The sequence below is a fragment of the Carassius auratus genome, chromosome 40 (genome assembly GCF_003368295.1).
Source record: "Carassius auratus strain Wakin chromosome 40, ASM336829v1, whole genome shotgun sequence".
NCBI lineage: Eukaryota > Metazoa > Chordata > Actinopteri > Cypriniformes > Cyprinidae > Carassius > Carassius auratus.
The window spans coordinates 5,987,732-6,003,853 of NC_039282.1; the positions used below are offsets into that span (position 1 = coordinate 5,987,732).

Consider the following 16,122-nt stretch of genomic DNA (forward strand, 5'->3'; position numbering starts at 1 on the left):
ACTTACAATATTGTTTTATAATTCACATTAAATACAAAGTCAGTCATATCAAAAATATTTTGTGGCATGACACCCATATCTGGTAAGTAAAAAGACGTGTTTTTATGTGTAGCCTAGTTAATCGATTACACTTTTAGTCTGCTTTGCCCGACCATATTTATTGATGATCAAATAACAATCTATAAAAGTGCAAAACACGTTTACTTACACATGTATTTGAGAATCTAGATATAGTTAGCACGTCTGGAATTGTTTTGAATAAAAAAGGAAAAATAAATAAATAAAACATAAGTCTATCAGTTATACAGTGCTATCGTGGCTGCAGTGTCACATGACAAGCATGACCCGCCCACTATGTGCCCCCTGACCCCACTCACTCATTGACACTTCTGTTATGATCTCAGACAGTCGATGTTTATCAAGGGCATCCAAATATTACATCAAACTTGTTTATGAGCTTACATTTCTATATTTCAAATGTCTGTTTCCAAATTACTTTGTTTATAATTTGAATAATTAATTTTGACTTTATATGTCTTGATGCAGAATATGGGTCAAGAGGGCAAACATTTAATGTCACACTTTTGTGTATTCATTTATGCAATCTGTCAATCTCAGTACAAAATCTTTTTTCTCCCAAAGGAGCACATTTTCTTTGTTTTTTCTAAAAGAGTGTGAGGAACTAGAAGCTATTCATCTAATCCTTTGAGATAGGAGAGGGTAGCCCTATGTGCCACAATGTACACATGTTCAGACAGCTCTGCTTCTCTCTTCGGTCTCACCAGAGCTTTTGTTCTGTGAGCGTGACCTGGTCTCACTTCCTCCATTCACCAGATTTCAATAGTGGTGCATTGTATTTAAATGCATTGTCAGAATTGCATTGTCATGCAATACAAAGTCCAACACAGCACTGCTTCAATGAGTTTATTTGTTTCAAAATGTCTTAATTTAACCTTTTATTTAAATGGATGAAGATTATGTTGTGTTTCTGAACTGTAGAAGCAGATGGTAAACAGCACTCTTTCCTCTAAGTGGTGCTAATGACCAGGAGTTTCATACAGTTCCAGACAAAGGTGCTCATCTCAATGGGACAGGGTAGCCACTATAAAACAACCATTTATTCTGACTAAAAAATGTTTCCTCTGTTATGACTGTTGATTCAGTGTGGTTAATCACAGTCATTTATATCTTTAGGCGATTGGCTTAAAAACAGTTGTATCCAGAATTTTTTCACTAACAAGGTAGCAGGTTCTTAAATTGCATTCTTCTGGGAAGTCCTGTGCTGCTTTCTTGGGTTTGTTAATTTGGGTATTCTGTGCATGCAAAAGTGAGAAAGTGTGGTAAACTTTGCCACCGTACAAATGCACTGATTTAACAACCTTCTACAAAACTTTATTTTGAAGCCTTGAACATATACAGTACAACAATACATACAGTAAGGTCTTTTTACTCAAAAGATATGTGATTTGGGATGTTTCTTAGCTACATAAATCTGCAACCTTTTAAAAATAGATAGTAAAATAGATTAGGTAAAAAATCACATCAGCATTCACCTTTAGACACATTTTGAAAACATTTTGAAATCATTTTCGAAATGGCATTTTCCATTTTGCGTGGGAAGGTTCGATCTGATCTCTGTTCTGTCATACTGCAAAAAGCATAGAAGTGAAGGTAATAAATACATCCAGATAGAGTATATCTATATACTCTATGGTAACGAAACTCATGTTAACATGGCGGCAGAAACTATAATCTATTATACTATATGTCGTAACAGATGCAAGGTATTTTATGTGGACATATATTATTTGAAAGATGTAGAGAGATGAAATCTCATTTCCATGTGTTTTTGGCTGCTGTTATCCTCCTCAGTGGTAACATGGCCTCCACCCATTCACTGGGAGACTCCATCATTCTCCTCCATAAAGCCTCTTCCTCTGCTGTAGAGTCCATCCAGTTCACCTGTACTCCGTAACTCTTGCCTGTACACAAAACGGACTTTTAAATGCACATAATTATTTGTGTTAATATGTCTTTTATATGTGTCCATGTTTATGCTGTAGATCGCGTAAACATCAGAAACTGGACCGCACCTGTGCCCATGCCGAGCCTCAGGCCTCCGAGAAGGTGATTGGCTAGTCGGTCACGGTCCCAAACAGTAAGCTCCACACAAGCCTCTTTCAGGTCCTCTGCCCCGAAGCCATCATATACCATAGTGTGGTTAAATATAGGGTTGGCGGTTCTCTTCATCACCCGAGTCTTCTGGCGGCTCTTTTTGCTGGTGTCAGGGAGTACAAAGCTGTGCAAACAATTAAACAAGTATTCAGATGTTTTCAAGAAAATTAACTATAATGCCATGCAATTGTAATATGACCAATGATGATTTTATTATTATTATTACCATTTTACATATGGGTCAATAGTTGGACTTCTGATGGGAGGGAGATTCTTGCAGTCTTTGACCCAGATATGCACTTCACCAGAGTCAGGAATGTTCTTTGCTAGGGTTTTTTTTATTTATTTTTTTTTTTTTTAAGAAAGAAACATTAGCAACGACCATTTGACATGTGACTTTTGACTTTTCTGAGACATAATGTGCTGTCTTTCAGTATATCAGTTCAGCTGACAAGTCTAGGAAACATTTTCCACTCAGAAATCGCTAGTAAAAGTAGAAATAACAAGTAAATCATTGAATTAAAGGTGAAATTAAAGAAGGAAAACTTTTATTTCTTGTAAAACGTACTCCAGTGATATTTATTTACAACTTTGAAAAATAATCTTTACAGTGTGTTAATGTGAATTATTGTGAATAGTAAATGATTGTAATGGGTGGAGCCTTACAGTGGGACGTCTGTGGCAGGAAACGAATGGCCAGTGTCATCCGTCCTCTGAAGTCAGACGGCTGGAGGCTGTTCGTGGTCTGAGAGAAGAGATTCTGGAATTGAACCAAAAATAAAAATACTGGCATTATTCAATTAAAAATTTAAAAAAATTTCAAACACTTTTCTTGTTCTACTTGTTGAAAATCTCTTTCTCTACACAGATTTATGTACTCAGACCATTTTAATTATTCAGTTATTATTCAGGGTGTGAAAAGATTTTCAATGGTCCGAATTTGGGGATTGAGAAGGTTGTCTGCAAAGGTTATTTGAAAACATGCTTTACTTTTTTAGTTCCACTAGATGACACTAGTAGCACAGAAATGGCATACTCTTGTATTTTTGTCCCAATTTGAAGTTATTTCTAGATGCTGAAAGTAAGAACCCATCTGCAGATTTTTGTTCAGTTAGTACTGTCAGATTTCTCCAAAATAAATAAATAAATCACATAGTGCCTGATTGGCACAGGTTTTTTTTTTTTTTTGCTTCAGGATGATCTGTTTTTTGTTTTCTGTGTTCGGAACAATATGAAAGTCTACACTAGTAAACCAAAAATAATAATAAAGTCCAGGTAACATTAGAGTAAGAGATCATGTGTTGGTGTATGAAGTATTTGAAGTATTTGAAATGCTGTATATCACAAGTGCCACAATAAGAGAAATGATCAACACATTCATACCCTTGGTTTAAGAGGTAAAAGCTTCCACTCTTTGTCATTAAAATCCCAAGAGGAGAGGTCAAGCTCTATCTCACCCAGAAAGCTGTTACGACCAAATGTGTCATTGTGCCATGCTGAAAGGTTGAGCACCTGGGACATCAGGCACTCCATTCGTACTCTGTACTGTAGGCATCAAATAATAAAATGAACAGTTTAAGATTATTAGGCATTTGATTTAATGCATTTAGGGGGCACTGTGGCCTGCATTTCAGCCATTATAGCCTGGAAGTAAATTACTTTACACTAAACTGAACACACCTAATAGCGGGGCATGTTATCACAATGGAATCTGCCATTAAACAGCCTATTGAAGACATTTCAGCTCGGTATGAACAGTAAAATAATTATGAAACATTAAGCAATTCATGCAACAAAATGAAATGTGATGTGCAAATATATTAAATCATATTAAAAAAATGCATAACATTTAAATGCATGAAAAATGCGATAACTAGCCCTGATTTATTCTATCAGTGATGCTCTTACCCTAAGAATCTCATTGTATGTAGGATTCAGTGTTTTCTTCTTCACAGCAGTTTTTCTTTTTCCCAGATTGGCAGGATCAGGTATGAGGCAACTTTTAACATACCTAGAAAAAGAACAAGTTATCCATGGGGGAGGGGGGAGCTCTATTTAGAGGAGAAAGGGTGGGTGGTACTGAGATCGCAGTCTTACGGGTCAGATCGATTCCTCTTCATGTCCACTGCTGCCAGATTTTGGCACTGAACAACAAAGATGTGGAACTCCCGCAATTTGTGCACATAGTTTAGTGAAAACTGGATGCTTCCTTGAATGTCAACACTGCTGTAGACACTATTGTACACGCTCACAACACTGCCGCTAACCTGAGGATGATGGAAATACAGTACTGAAAAATCCCAGTTCACCAGCGTGCTTAACTTAAAATTAAATTGGACCCTATTTTCATTCTAAGCTAATTTTTGGCTCTTATTGTGAACAATTAATTAGCATACATAAGCAAAACATGTTCTGAGTATGGAGTATATATTATGCATGAACTTGGTAAATAGTATTGTATATAATATATATAGAATATGAACATACGGATGACAGGAGGGTGGATCCAGAGCTGAGGTCAGTGAATTGTCTGTTATTCCACTGTAGTACACTGTTGCTCTCAGAGTCACTCTCGCCTCCATCACTCTTAAAAGACAGGACAGTAGCAGACATTTTGAGCACCACACATTTTTTGTTACTTGGACTGTTAAAAAGACCAATGAACCAACTTCTTTATGCAGGAACGAGGGCACTGATTTGCTGAGTTGCTTCAGGTGCACAGGGTCTGATGTGGCAAAGGAAGTCTGGACAAGTGTGCTGGAGTCTTCAACAAGACGTCAGGAGTGAGTGAGATTCAGAGCAATTGCCAATATCATAGAAAGCAAATGAATGTGTAAATACGATGTCAACAAAATGAGTGCATATAAAACATATCAAGAAGATAAGCTTAAAACTTGCCATCATGGTTGCCCTGCATGTAGTCATGTGTTTGCTGCTGGTCTTGTCCTTAGGGAAGAGATCACAATGACAAAACACAGGAAAAAGTAGAACAGATAGTCTCCATTTAGAGCCAAACAATAAGGTGTACTCTGGAGGAAGCATTGTGCTGCTACTGTGTGTGATAAGTAAACTCTGAAAGGATACTCTGAGCTAAATATGGATGTAGTACTTTTAGCTGAAAAACTAATGATAAACATAAATGATAGTCTGACACAAGTGTTTGACATGACAGAGAGGATTGATGCTTACTAGGAAGAGTGCTGATGTCTTCCATGCTTTTATGGTTCACAGGTCTAGATGAAGCTCGTTTCAAGGCTTTCTGAATGGGACTCTCATTTTCACCTGTAAGATTTGACAATGTAAGTTTGATCCTATAGAGGTATAAAAAATGAATTCAAGAAGCGAGAAGAATGTTTACTGGTCTTTTGTTCCCTTTTCTTGTGCTAGTGTGTAATGTGAGCACTTACTATTTGACACTTGAAAGGGAAGCCGTGAGAAATTGTAATACAACGCTGATTTAATTATATATCCCTTATTTGCCAATAGATTAAGATTGGGGTCATTTAGTCCTTTTAAATCCGGTTAATAATTCTCTAATGACTGCACACACATTTCATGCTCATACTTATGGTTAAAACTTTTTCTAAATCACTAAACCTAATTATTTAACTCTGGCATGTAGTTTGTCCCTCAGACTGAGTGATCTGATGAGGAGAGGTGTATTATTACTATTCTAAGTAAACAGATTTACGATTCACACGTGGCAGTTGATAAAACTGTTTAAGCTACAGCATTCCTCTAAAATGCTTGAAAAATATCTTATAGATTTATATGTATGCATTCGACAGATACTTTCATCTAATATTGGATTCCAAGTAAACATGAAGGGGGTCCTTGGTTAAAAAAAGTTTGTGAAACCTGTAGAGTATAGTAAAAGAAAAAGCTCTGAACTCACGGTTTACATTCCCCTTAGTGGCATTTCTATCAGTTTGTGTGGTTGAGTGGCGTCCCAGGCTCCCTCTCCTGGCTTGTAGGTCGGGGGAGCCCTGTACTGGAGTACTGGTTTTCACAGGGGAACACTTACAGCTGTAGTGGGTCTCTGGAGATGATGTAAATGAAGTGCAGATAAAATCTTCAACCTGCTCTGTATCTGGAGGTGGAGTGTACATACTTCTGTCCTCTGTGATGCCGAGGTAATGCTGATAGTCCCGTGAAATAAAGGATCTAGCAAGAGGTTGAGACTCAAAATCCTCTGAAGTACGTGACGGTCTTCTCTGAGTGTTTTTGTCTCTCTCTCTCCAAGAGATTTCTGGGGAAGTTTTTGGCAGGGTATAACAAGCTTCCTGTGTTTCCCTGGACTGTGTGATGATGGCTTCTGGTGCCTTTTTAACCTGTTGCAGATTGGTGCCCTGGGACTTCCTGGACTGAAGATTTAAGTCCTGGCTTTGCTCCTCAACCTCAGTGTTCACAGAAAACATGCTGGTGGCTCGTTGCATGGCATGTGGTCTTCCATTTAGACTGCCTTTGCTGTTTCTTCTACTGTGTTTTGGTTGTAACTCTTGACCAACCTGAGGTTTAGGTACCATTGTGGCTTCTGAAGAGGTCTGAGAGCCTTTCTGTTGCTGAAGAGAATGAGAAAGTCCATTGGAGATGGCTTCGCCTGAGACCACATGTGATGGCCCGGTTTTTGATCCAGATTCTTGTCTTGACATAATCCTCTTCTTCGAGGGAGAGTGGAATACTCTAGTTTTGGCTGGTGAGGAAGTTTTGTTATTCTGGCTTTCATTTACAAAGTCTTTGACATTGGCTCTCTCATTTTGACTTTGTGGACTTAATGATCTCTGATTTCCACTTTCAAGAACCGGTGACCCTTGCCCAGATTTTGTAGGTGATCCTCCCCAGAAGTCACGCAGGTTCTTAAACTGTAAAGTTCTCATACCATCTGTCACATCTGTCACAACTGCTTTATCCTTCCATAGCGGACTCACAGAGAAATTGGGAGACAGTCTACCTCTGGCTGAAGTACTGTCCTCAACATCTTCATGATAATCATCATACTCCGTACCTATTTTTCTCAGATCAAACTCAGATTTAGTAAATCTTTGGTTCAGTCGAGCAGTAGTAGTCGATCTGTTTTGAGCTGCTGCTGCTGCTGATGTTTTAGATTCTTTCTCCCAGAAGGACCTGAGTTGCTTGATCCTCTCTGCCATATTCTCTTGCTGGGAATTCTGCTTAACAAAAGGGACTTGATTTGTCCTTGGTGCGGTTTTTGATTTTGCCTCTAATTCCTTTGGAGTGGTGTGATCTGCACAGTTGATGCTAATGGTGCCTCCCTTGCTATCACCATTTTGACCCGCTAGCAAGGATCCACGGTCAAGGCATGGTGAAGATAATTTTATATGTGAAAGAGTAACATCTTTCTCCAAGGGAGAGCTTGCACAAATTTGGTCAGTCTTCTGATTAGCATATATCAATGGTTTCGAGCCATCTGTAAAAATGGATACTTGAGGTTTATAAGTGGTGTTGGCATTTCCAACATGATCAAGGTCTAAATCTTCCCCATCTTGATCTCTTTTGTGATGTCCTGGATACGTTACATTCAAGCTTTGTTCACTTCTCTGTTGGTCCTCTACACCTTCAGTTGGCTTTCTGCTAATATCACTAGGGATGAAGTGTTCATTTTTAGCAGGTGCACTAGATTTGCCAATCAAAATCTTTGGACCAGTCTTTTCGTTCTCCCAGAATGATCTTAAATTTGAAATCTTAGGCTGCTGGTTCTCTTCAGAAACTGGTCTTTCTTGTGGCTGATATTGGGTCTGCTTGATGTCAGTGTTTTCCAGTTCGACTTTGGTCTCTAACTCTCTTTTGAGAAAAGCCTCTGTTCTGTTCTCATTTTGACTAACTTTCCCACCTACAGAAATGTTCACCTCTGGGATCTTTGGAGCCACATTGTTTGCAGTAAGAGCAGCGTCAATAGAGGGCTTCTTGATGAGAGGCTCTTTATAAGAAGCAGATTCAGATCTTCTCCGTTCTTTTGGAGAATTCTGGGGAGGCTCATCAACACTCTGTTCCTTTCCCCAATCTGTCTGTTGTAGAAATATTGTATTGACTTCTGATGGAACCTCTTCACTTTGGCGTGGTATGATCAAGTACACATTATCTCTTGGTTTTGCTCTCTGATCAACATCATCTTCAAAGTCTATGTCATCAATCTTGGTTTCGTCCTCCATGTCCTGGACATCACTCTCTATATCAAGCCAATCACTGCTGTCTGAGCTTCTGCTAAACCACTCAAGAACTTTGGCAACGGAATCTCCTTGTCCGTCAGTAGGTGTGGGAATATGTTCATCTGTCATGACTTCCAGTTTGGCATCTTCTTGTTTTGAGTTATTAGTCTCTTGGTTTACATTGAAGACATGGAGGATATGGTCAGTCTCAAAGTCAGTAGAGGCATCTGTCTTGTTGAATGTATCGGTTATGTTGAGGGATTTGGGAAATTGTTGATCTGTAAGACAAACAGTGTAGCACTTAATGGCCAGAGCGGAATCTAGACAACACTATTGTAAGCAATAATTTTATTATACAAAATTTAAATTTAAGATTATTTAACCAAAATATGAAAATCATGTCATCATTTACTTACCTTGATGTCATTCCAAACCCATATGACTTTCTTTCTTCTGCAGAACACAGCAGTGGATGCACAAAGGAGAAAATTAATATCCAATTGTGTGAATTTTCAATAAAGGTGGCAGTACCATGTCATTTGGTTTGTTGAAGCAGAAGAAGGGTGAACATTTCCATCACCTGCTGGACTGCAGCGTGAAGAGCTGGATGAGTGAATAGTTGCTTGAATATCAGGATGTTTTTCACCAAAACTGATTGGTGCATTTGGGAAATGAACCGCAAGCTAAATGTGTGTTTTGCTGACACACTTGGGTGCTTTAAGCACTAAAGTGAGACCCAGTGTACTGCCATTATTTTTCCGTTCACCCAAAGCATAACCAGATGCTTGTTAAATGATCTACTTTGTGTTCGGCAGAAGTCAGTCAGTCGTAAAGGTTTGAAATGACACAAGGATGGGTAAATAACATTATTCAAATTTTGGGGTGAATTTAAATGTAACAAATCTTAAACATTCCTAAAAAATGTGGTTCATACCAACAGCAGTTTTCTTCATATTTTCTTCAGTTCTTTTCTTTTCCAATTTTTGATATGGACTCATATAATTGTCCACATTCCCAGATGTAGGTTGCGGGGCAGTGATCTCATCCAGTGGCTTTTCAGAGTTGTCTGCCAATGAGAACTTTGCATTCTCACGAGGAAGGTCAATTTCATCATGAATGTTTTGGCCCTCTAATTCCATACTTGATGTCTGAGGAAGGCAACTATTTGTGTCTCCTCTTCGTTTTAGAAGTTCTTCCACTTTTTTGCCATCATCTGCTCTTGTGATAGAGTTCAGACTTAGACGTGGTTTTATCTTTGGTTTTTCTTGTAAGACTTGTGAAGGGTTTATCAGCTGCGATGAAGCTCTAACTGGTAAACGTGACTTTTGCAACTTCAGTGGTGAAGGAGAGCTAAATTGCTCTATGTTTTCAGTTTTGCTACTTGATTCTTCTGTACCACCCAGAGAAAGTTTAGCTTCTTCTAGATCCTTCTCTTGACTTCTGTTTTGGCGAACATAACTTAGGGATACTACTGGTTGTCGCAGTTGACTCTTGAGAGTGGGCTCATCGGAGCTTTGTTTGAGGATACTTCTTGGTGGCGGAGACCTGATACCTGAGCCTTCTGTGGTGGACACACTCTGGATGGACACAGAGCTGGTGCTGTCTGAGACAGAGCTCTGTGGTTTGTTGATTTTGGTCCTTTTCTTTGGCACAGGCTTTTGACCAGGAGGTTGGTTGTGTGGGACCTCACTTTTAACTTCACCATGACTTGTTTCCTGAAGTTTAACTGCAAATGTGAGACTTGTAAGCATGGGAGAACACAGAACTACAAATTTCTTCAAGTTATGAGCACAAATGAACATTATACAAGAAGTTGCTACATAAACCTTGTGATCCAGAGCCTCCGTCTAATGAATTCCTGCGTTCATGTCCTGATGTAAAATCAAGCTCTGTTGGATCACCGTTGAATGGGTTGTGCCTTGGCTGGAACCAGGTAAAGAGACAAAGATAACTACTTGCTGCGAGCAGCACAGTGGAATGCTAACAGGTCAGCTATGCAGAAATACACTGATTATTGAGGCCATATTCATTTATTTGTCATCTAATATTGACTTTCACTTCAGTTTCATGCACTAGAGACCTGAACTTAAAAGGGATCATATCATACATTTTTATAAAGCAATTTTATTTATTTCCTTATCCTGTAGTGTTACTGAAGTTTAATGATAAAATTTTACATTAAATTCATGACCATTTTCCACCCTCTTTCGGATACATAGAAATTACCAAATTGTTATCCCTCTACACATAACATCCTGGTATCATGTGACATGAGAAACAGATCTGTTTACACACAAGCTGCAGGTCTGCTGATGAGTCCAATGTACTTAACTGTTTGCTCTGCCCCGTCATTCAGTAACAGCCTCTTTGCAAAGCCTGTGTTATATTTTGGAAGTATCCTCCCTAAGGTGTTATCAGTGTTTAAATGTGGGCAGCCATATGTTAATGTATTTATTAATTTATTTTGAGTTCAGTAGGAACCCTTTTCACACAGGATTTTCAGAAATTTTGTTTCCTTATGATGCGACCCCTTTAAGTGTTTTTCGCAAGGATATACACTAATGGTGAAGGCAGTTGACACTGATAAGGCAAGTTGTATGACCACTTACATACCTCTGAGGGCGATCTCATGCCTATGTTTCGTTTTTCTTGCTGGACCTCTAACATCTCTCCATTTTCCCTAAATTAAAAAACAAATAGCAATTGCATTTTTATGCTTGCATTCATAAGAAACAAAAGAAAACAAATCCCACTGATTTGGACTGAATTCTACAAGACATCCTGCAGTGACCAGGATCAATTCAACCTTAGAGCACTTTAAAAGGACAGCGTGCACACTCCTCTGTTGATCCTTGTCGAGTCATACAGATCTTGAAATCATAAGATATCCACACCTGCAAAGCACACAATGCCCCAGGGAGGGGTGGAGGTTGCATACACAGTGCAAACCAAAAGCAAACGTTAACAGTTATTACTCCGGTTGTTCTGGATAAGTTGATGAATACAGAGCTACTCAATGAGATGACTGTGTCTAAATATACAGTGTAGGATTATGCCCACCGCGCTTGAACCATTGATGATGTATCTGTGCTTTTGTTCATAAACATCTAGCATTACCTCTTCTTTAGCTCCTCTGAAGACTCAGTAGTTTGTGTTACTTTAGGTGACGTCATGATGCCATCACTGTCCTTTCGGCTGATGCTTCCAGATCTACCACCCCAAGACTTGGTAAAATACTCTGCATATGAGGATAGTGAGATATTTACTGCTGTTTGATATGTTTGCTAACAAAGCATTTAATCGAGATTTCGATAAGAGTTGCCTAATGGCTTTTTGATCTCACCGACAACTGAGGGTTTCCTTTGCCTCATCGATGCCATGATGATTTCAGAGCCATGAATTCTGTCCTGGTGTCTCTGTGACTTCATTTTGTCGAACCATTCCCCTGACATAAATTTGCGTTTGTCTTCCTCTGGGACGGCTCTCTGCAGCTGTCTGGTAATCAAATGAGAGGTTCAACTTTGGGTGAGAAAAATCAAAGTCATCAACAGTTCCCAGTAACATGCATCTAACCTAATATAGTCTTACGTCAGCATGCATTCTATAGGCCGCAAATTCGTTTACGACATCAGCAATCAAGGACAGAATGCACTGCACTTATCACATCTTCGGTTGTTTGCTAATAAAATTTTCTGTTTGTTTTAAATGCATTTTTTTAAAAAAAGGACGCTCCAGCCCGAGCTTTCCAAATGTTGTTACCTCATTGCACTTTATTTCTTTTTTACGTTACACAGCTCACCCTCCTAAATCAATTACATTCTTCATACACTAGACTGTCTTCAAGAACTGACTGTTTGCTTTACAAATACAAAATCTCTCATAATGGTTGCTTAGGTACTATCCATATTCCTAGTAGCTATAATTCAGACACTAATGATTAAGAGATTTATCAAATGATTCCTTAAGAATAACAGCTCAAAAGGTCGAAAATAATAATTATTCTATGTAGGGGTGCTCCGATCACGATCGGAAAAGATGCGCAAATCACGTTAATTTTTCAGTGTTTTTTGCCGCATCTTCTCAGTTAACAACGGCTCTGTGTAGTAACAGCTGCTCTATGTGAAATCACGCACCTGATGGAATTAACCGCTGATTAGAGAACCGGCTTTACTGACGAGATGCGCATAACGATCGGCCGATCTTGATCGGAGCACCCCTAATTCTATGACTTGTTTGACATTTGAAATGCTACAAAGAGCTACAATTTAAAAACAAGCTTAATAAAGACATTGTGACTGTTTGCAGTAATTCAAAATGGTTTGATTAAAATCATGTGTTTGGAACACATCTTCACTTTTGAAGGAGGGCAAAGTATGTTGGTCATGTGAAAAGGCCAAGACAATTATTCCACAAGGGTGGACTTAATCTTTTTATATAAGGTTCAGTACAGTTGAGGCTAACCACAGGGAAATCACCCAGACATGACCAGATTCTGGATTCTTCCTTTCATGTACTTCCAGTCTCCATTCAAAGCATTAAACTTGAGAACAAATAATTTACTAGTGCAATGGCGTTCATGTGGGCGAACCTCTTACTGTTAGTCTGTGGATTAATGTCCTGTTTGTCACATTGTATTTTGATGTATTTCATTAGATATGTGTAAAAATTACCAGATGTGCAAAAGTTCTAGTCTCTTATGCTCACATAGGCTGCATTTATTTGGTCAAAAATAAACTAATATCGTAATACTGTGAAATATTATTGCAAACTTTTCTACTGTAATATATTTTAAAATGTAATTTAATCATGTGATGCCAAAGCGGAAATTTCAGCATCATTACTCCATCATTACAAAAACTTTCATTTATAGCCTGACTATGTCAGACTTCGTATTTCCGCTCAATTTCAGTTCGCTTCTATCTACAAAGCAAAGCGAAGTAGCAGAGTTTGGTATTACCAGGCTAGGTCATTTAGCCTACATATAAAGGTCTTACTTGATTCGTTCCTCCTCTGCTTTCTTCAACTCAGCGTCCCTCTTTAAAACCGTCACGATCATCTCCTGTTCCTCCTCGGTCAGGTGGCTCAGGTCTATCATGATGACCACTGTTCTTCTCACAGTTGGGGACTCTAGTACTGAGACTCACAGAGTCCACACTGCTTTCTCTTGTTCTTTCTGAATCACCTTCATTTCATTATGCTCTATCACGACACCTGCAATGAGAATGCAAAGACATCTTAGTTTCTCAATTAGTCTCTTTCTCATAAAGTGGCTTTTCTATGAAAATATAATCTGATTATTATTTAGCCATTTATTTAATGGAAAGGACAGATGTAACCCAGTTTGTATGCTGAATTTGATATAATTTTGGAATTAAATTTGATTCTAAATAAATGCACAATGAAGTTGAGTGAGAGTCTGTTTAGAGAACGCTGAGATTGAACAAAACATGTGATGGCTCTGTCAGTTGACCATGAGCAGGGGCAGACCTTTAGATCGAGCACATTTAAAGCAAATGATGACCTTTTCCATTGAACATAAATTGCGTAATGTTGATCACATTTTAAAATGTCAGAAAATGGCTTCGGTATGTTCTATTAGTATTATTGGTTTATTTCTATGCACAAAAAAATAAAAACACACCTGAATCCATTTGTTAAGAAAAATGTTTGCTTACATGGACATATGACCATATTTAATGCATAAGACACCAGCATGTCGAGTTAACAGTGCAAATATTTGACACCAGCTCACTGAAACACTATTTACTCTGGGTTATACCTGAAACAAAACAAGCATCAAAGAAATGACATAGGCAGCCTAATACATAACATTATACAAACAACCAGCTAACATGAAAATGTAAATACTTTACATGGGTGAGGAGCTTAATAACGAAGTTTAACAAAAATATATATTCTCTAATGAGAGTCTGACTCAAGTCTGAAATTATGAATGTATTTATTGTTTTATTAAACAAACCATCAAGAGCATATGAGTAATGGATTTAACATGCTGGTTGATCTACAGGATTTGATGCTGTAATATCGCATCCTGAATCCTGTTTCTGTCCAAAGGGTTTCTGACTCATCAAATGAGGCTCTTCATTGCAAATTGCATTAGGTTGGATTGGACAAGTTCTTAGTAAACATACAGCATTTTATGAAATGTAAGATAAATTGCACTTTTAATAAACAAGATACACTGAAAAAAAAAAACGATTCAGTGAACATACATATGTCTGTAAGCTGAGTGGTTGCAATAAATGTATTTTAGATATATTTAAATAAACAAATTTTGATGAAAGTTAGTCAACTAATTTTGTTTATTCAAAATAAATTGATTTCAACCACTTATCTTTAATTTATTTTTAGTATAAATATATACTTGTATTTTTTCTGGATATGTAAAATAGTTTAACCTAAAGAAGCACTTTGGAGATTTAGGAGTTTATTAGTTGAACGTATAGACATGTAATTGAATTTTAAAAACAGGATAATGTGATCTATTCTTGTCTTCAGTGATACAATCACAGCTGTCTCGGGATTCATGTGCTCTTTTCTATTAGGCTGTTTTCTAATAAATGCATTAATCCTCTGTATTGCATTTATATTTAATCGTCATAAATGCATTGCATTCATTCATCAGTGCAACATTTATACAGTGGTGAACTCGAGAGCAGATAAGAACCTGTCACTATCTTCATATCAGAATCATTTCGATAAATAATCAAAATTAACCGGATATTAGTAACCCTGTAATATGAATACAGTGTTAATACAGCTATATATGATTTATGTCAGTCCATCGATCAACACTTTACTTTTCATGAAGTTTACTCGAGACCGAAAACAGTGACAATATATTCAAGTATATAATATATTCCACAGTTCAAAAACAATCTTCACATAGGCCTACAAAATGCCAGGTATTTGTCGATATGTATTTCTTTTCAGCTCACCTTGTTTCCGTAGCAGAACTTCTGAAGCGCCTCACTGACGCGCAGTGGGTACAGAACCCATCCTCACTGAATGAGCGACGCGTGGACGGAGTCTTGACGTCGGCTTCCATTGGACCAATCAAAGACTGAGTTTGAGCGGTCGACGCGACGCGCCAAGACAGAACACTCCAATCAGAAGTATACGGCAGGCGTATTTCACGCGTGACGTTAACGCATTAAACGCGTTTCCAAAATAATATGTACGGTATAATGTTGGCACTACACGAAAACATTTAAATAGTTTATATTCCACTTATCAATTTTCTGTCTTTTTACATACATTTATTTGTTTATTTTTAGTTATGTTTGTTTTTAGCTACATCATTTATTTACAAACATATTAAATTATAGATACATATGTGGCCATCTTATTTAAAACGTATCTGCATAATAATATTAATACGTTATTTAATTTGTGTGTGGTTAGTAATTCAGAGGCAGTCAGTGTCTGTGCAAACAATATTATTTCCATTAACTCACAAGTCTTCCGGTAACATACAGGTGCTGGTCATATAATTAGAATATCATCAAAAAGTTGATTTATTTCACTAATTCCATTCAAAAAGTCAACTAACGAAAATACCAAATTCAGTATCTCAGAAAATTAGAATATTACTTAAGACCAATACAAATAAAGTATTTTTAGAAATCTTGGCCAACTAAAAAGTATGAAAATGGAAAGTATGAGCATGTACAGCAGTCAATACTTAGTTGGGGCTCCTTTTGCCTGAATTACTGCAGCAATGCGGCGTGGCTTGGAGTCGATCAGTCTGTGGCACTGC

At 37.8% G+C, this 16,122-nt stretch overlaps 1 protein-coding gene across 2 annotated transcripts; it reads right to left on the bottom strand.

Annotated features, from left to right (window-relative positions):
* Positions 1-1,359: 1,359 nt before the first annotated feature.
* LOC113058381 (uncharacterized) lies at positions 1,360-15,556 on the bottom strand. Of its 2 annotated transcripts, XM_026226223.1 has the most exons (19): positions 15,302-15,550; positions 13,337-13,553; positions 11,686-11,837; positions 11,460-11,580; positions 10,956-11,022; positions 10,169-10,265; positions 9,277-10,068; positions 6,071-8,620; positions 5,365-5,457; positions 5,074-5,121; positions 4,845-4,939; positions 4,663-4,761; positions 4,273-4,442; positions 4,084-4,186; positions 3,559-3,720; positions 2,842-2,935; positions 2,402-2,501; positions 2,094-2,299; positions 1,360-1,982 (listed from the first exon to the last, which is right to left on the bottom strand). In XM_026226223.1, the coding sequence occupies exons 2-19, from the start codon at positions 13,435-13,437 to the stop codon at positions 1,834-1,836; spliced, it is 5,199 nt and encodes a 1,732-aa protein (XP_026082008.1). In that variant the 5' UTR covers positions 13,438-13,553; positions 15,302-15,550; the 3' UTR covers positions 1,360-1,833. The 2 variants fall into 2 exon arrangements, 1 of the variants encoding a protein (XP_026082008.1); XR_003277964.1 differs by lacking the exons at positions 1,360-1,982; positions 2,094-2,299 and having other exon boundaries at positions 2,410-2,501; positions 3,633-3,720; positions 15,302-15,556.
* Between the last annotated feature and the right edge of the window lie 566 nt (positions 15,557-16,122).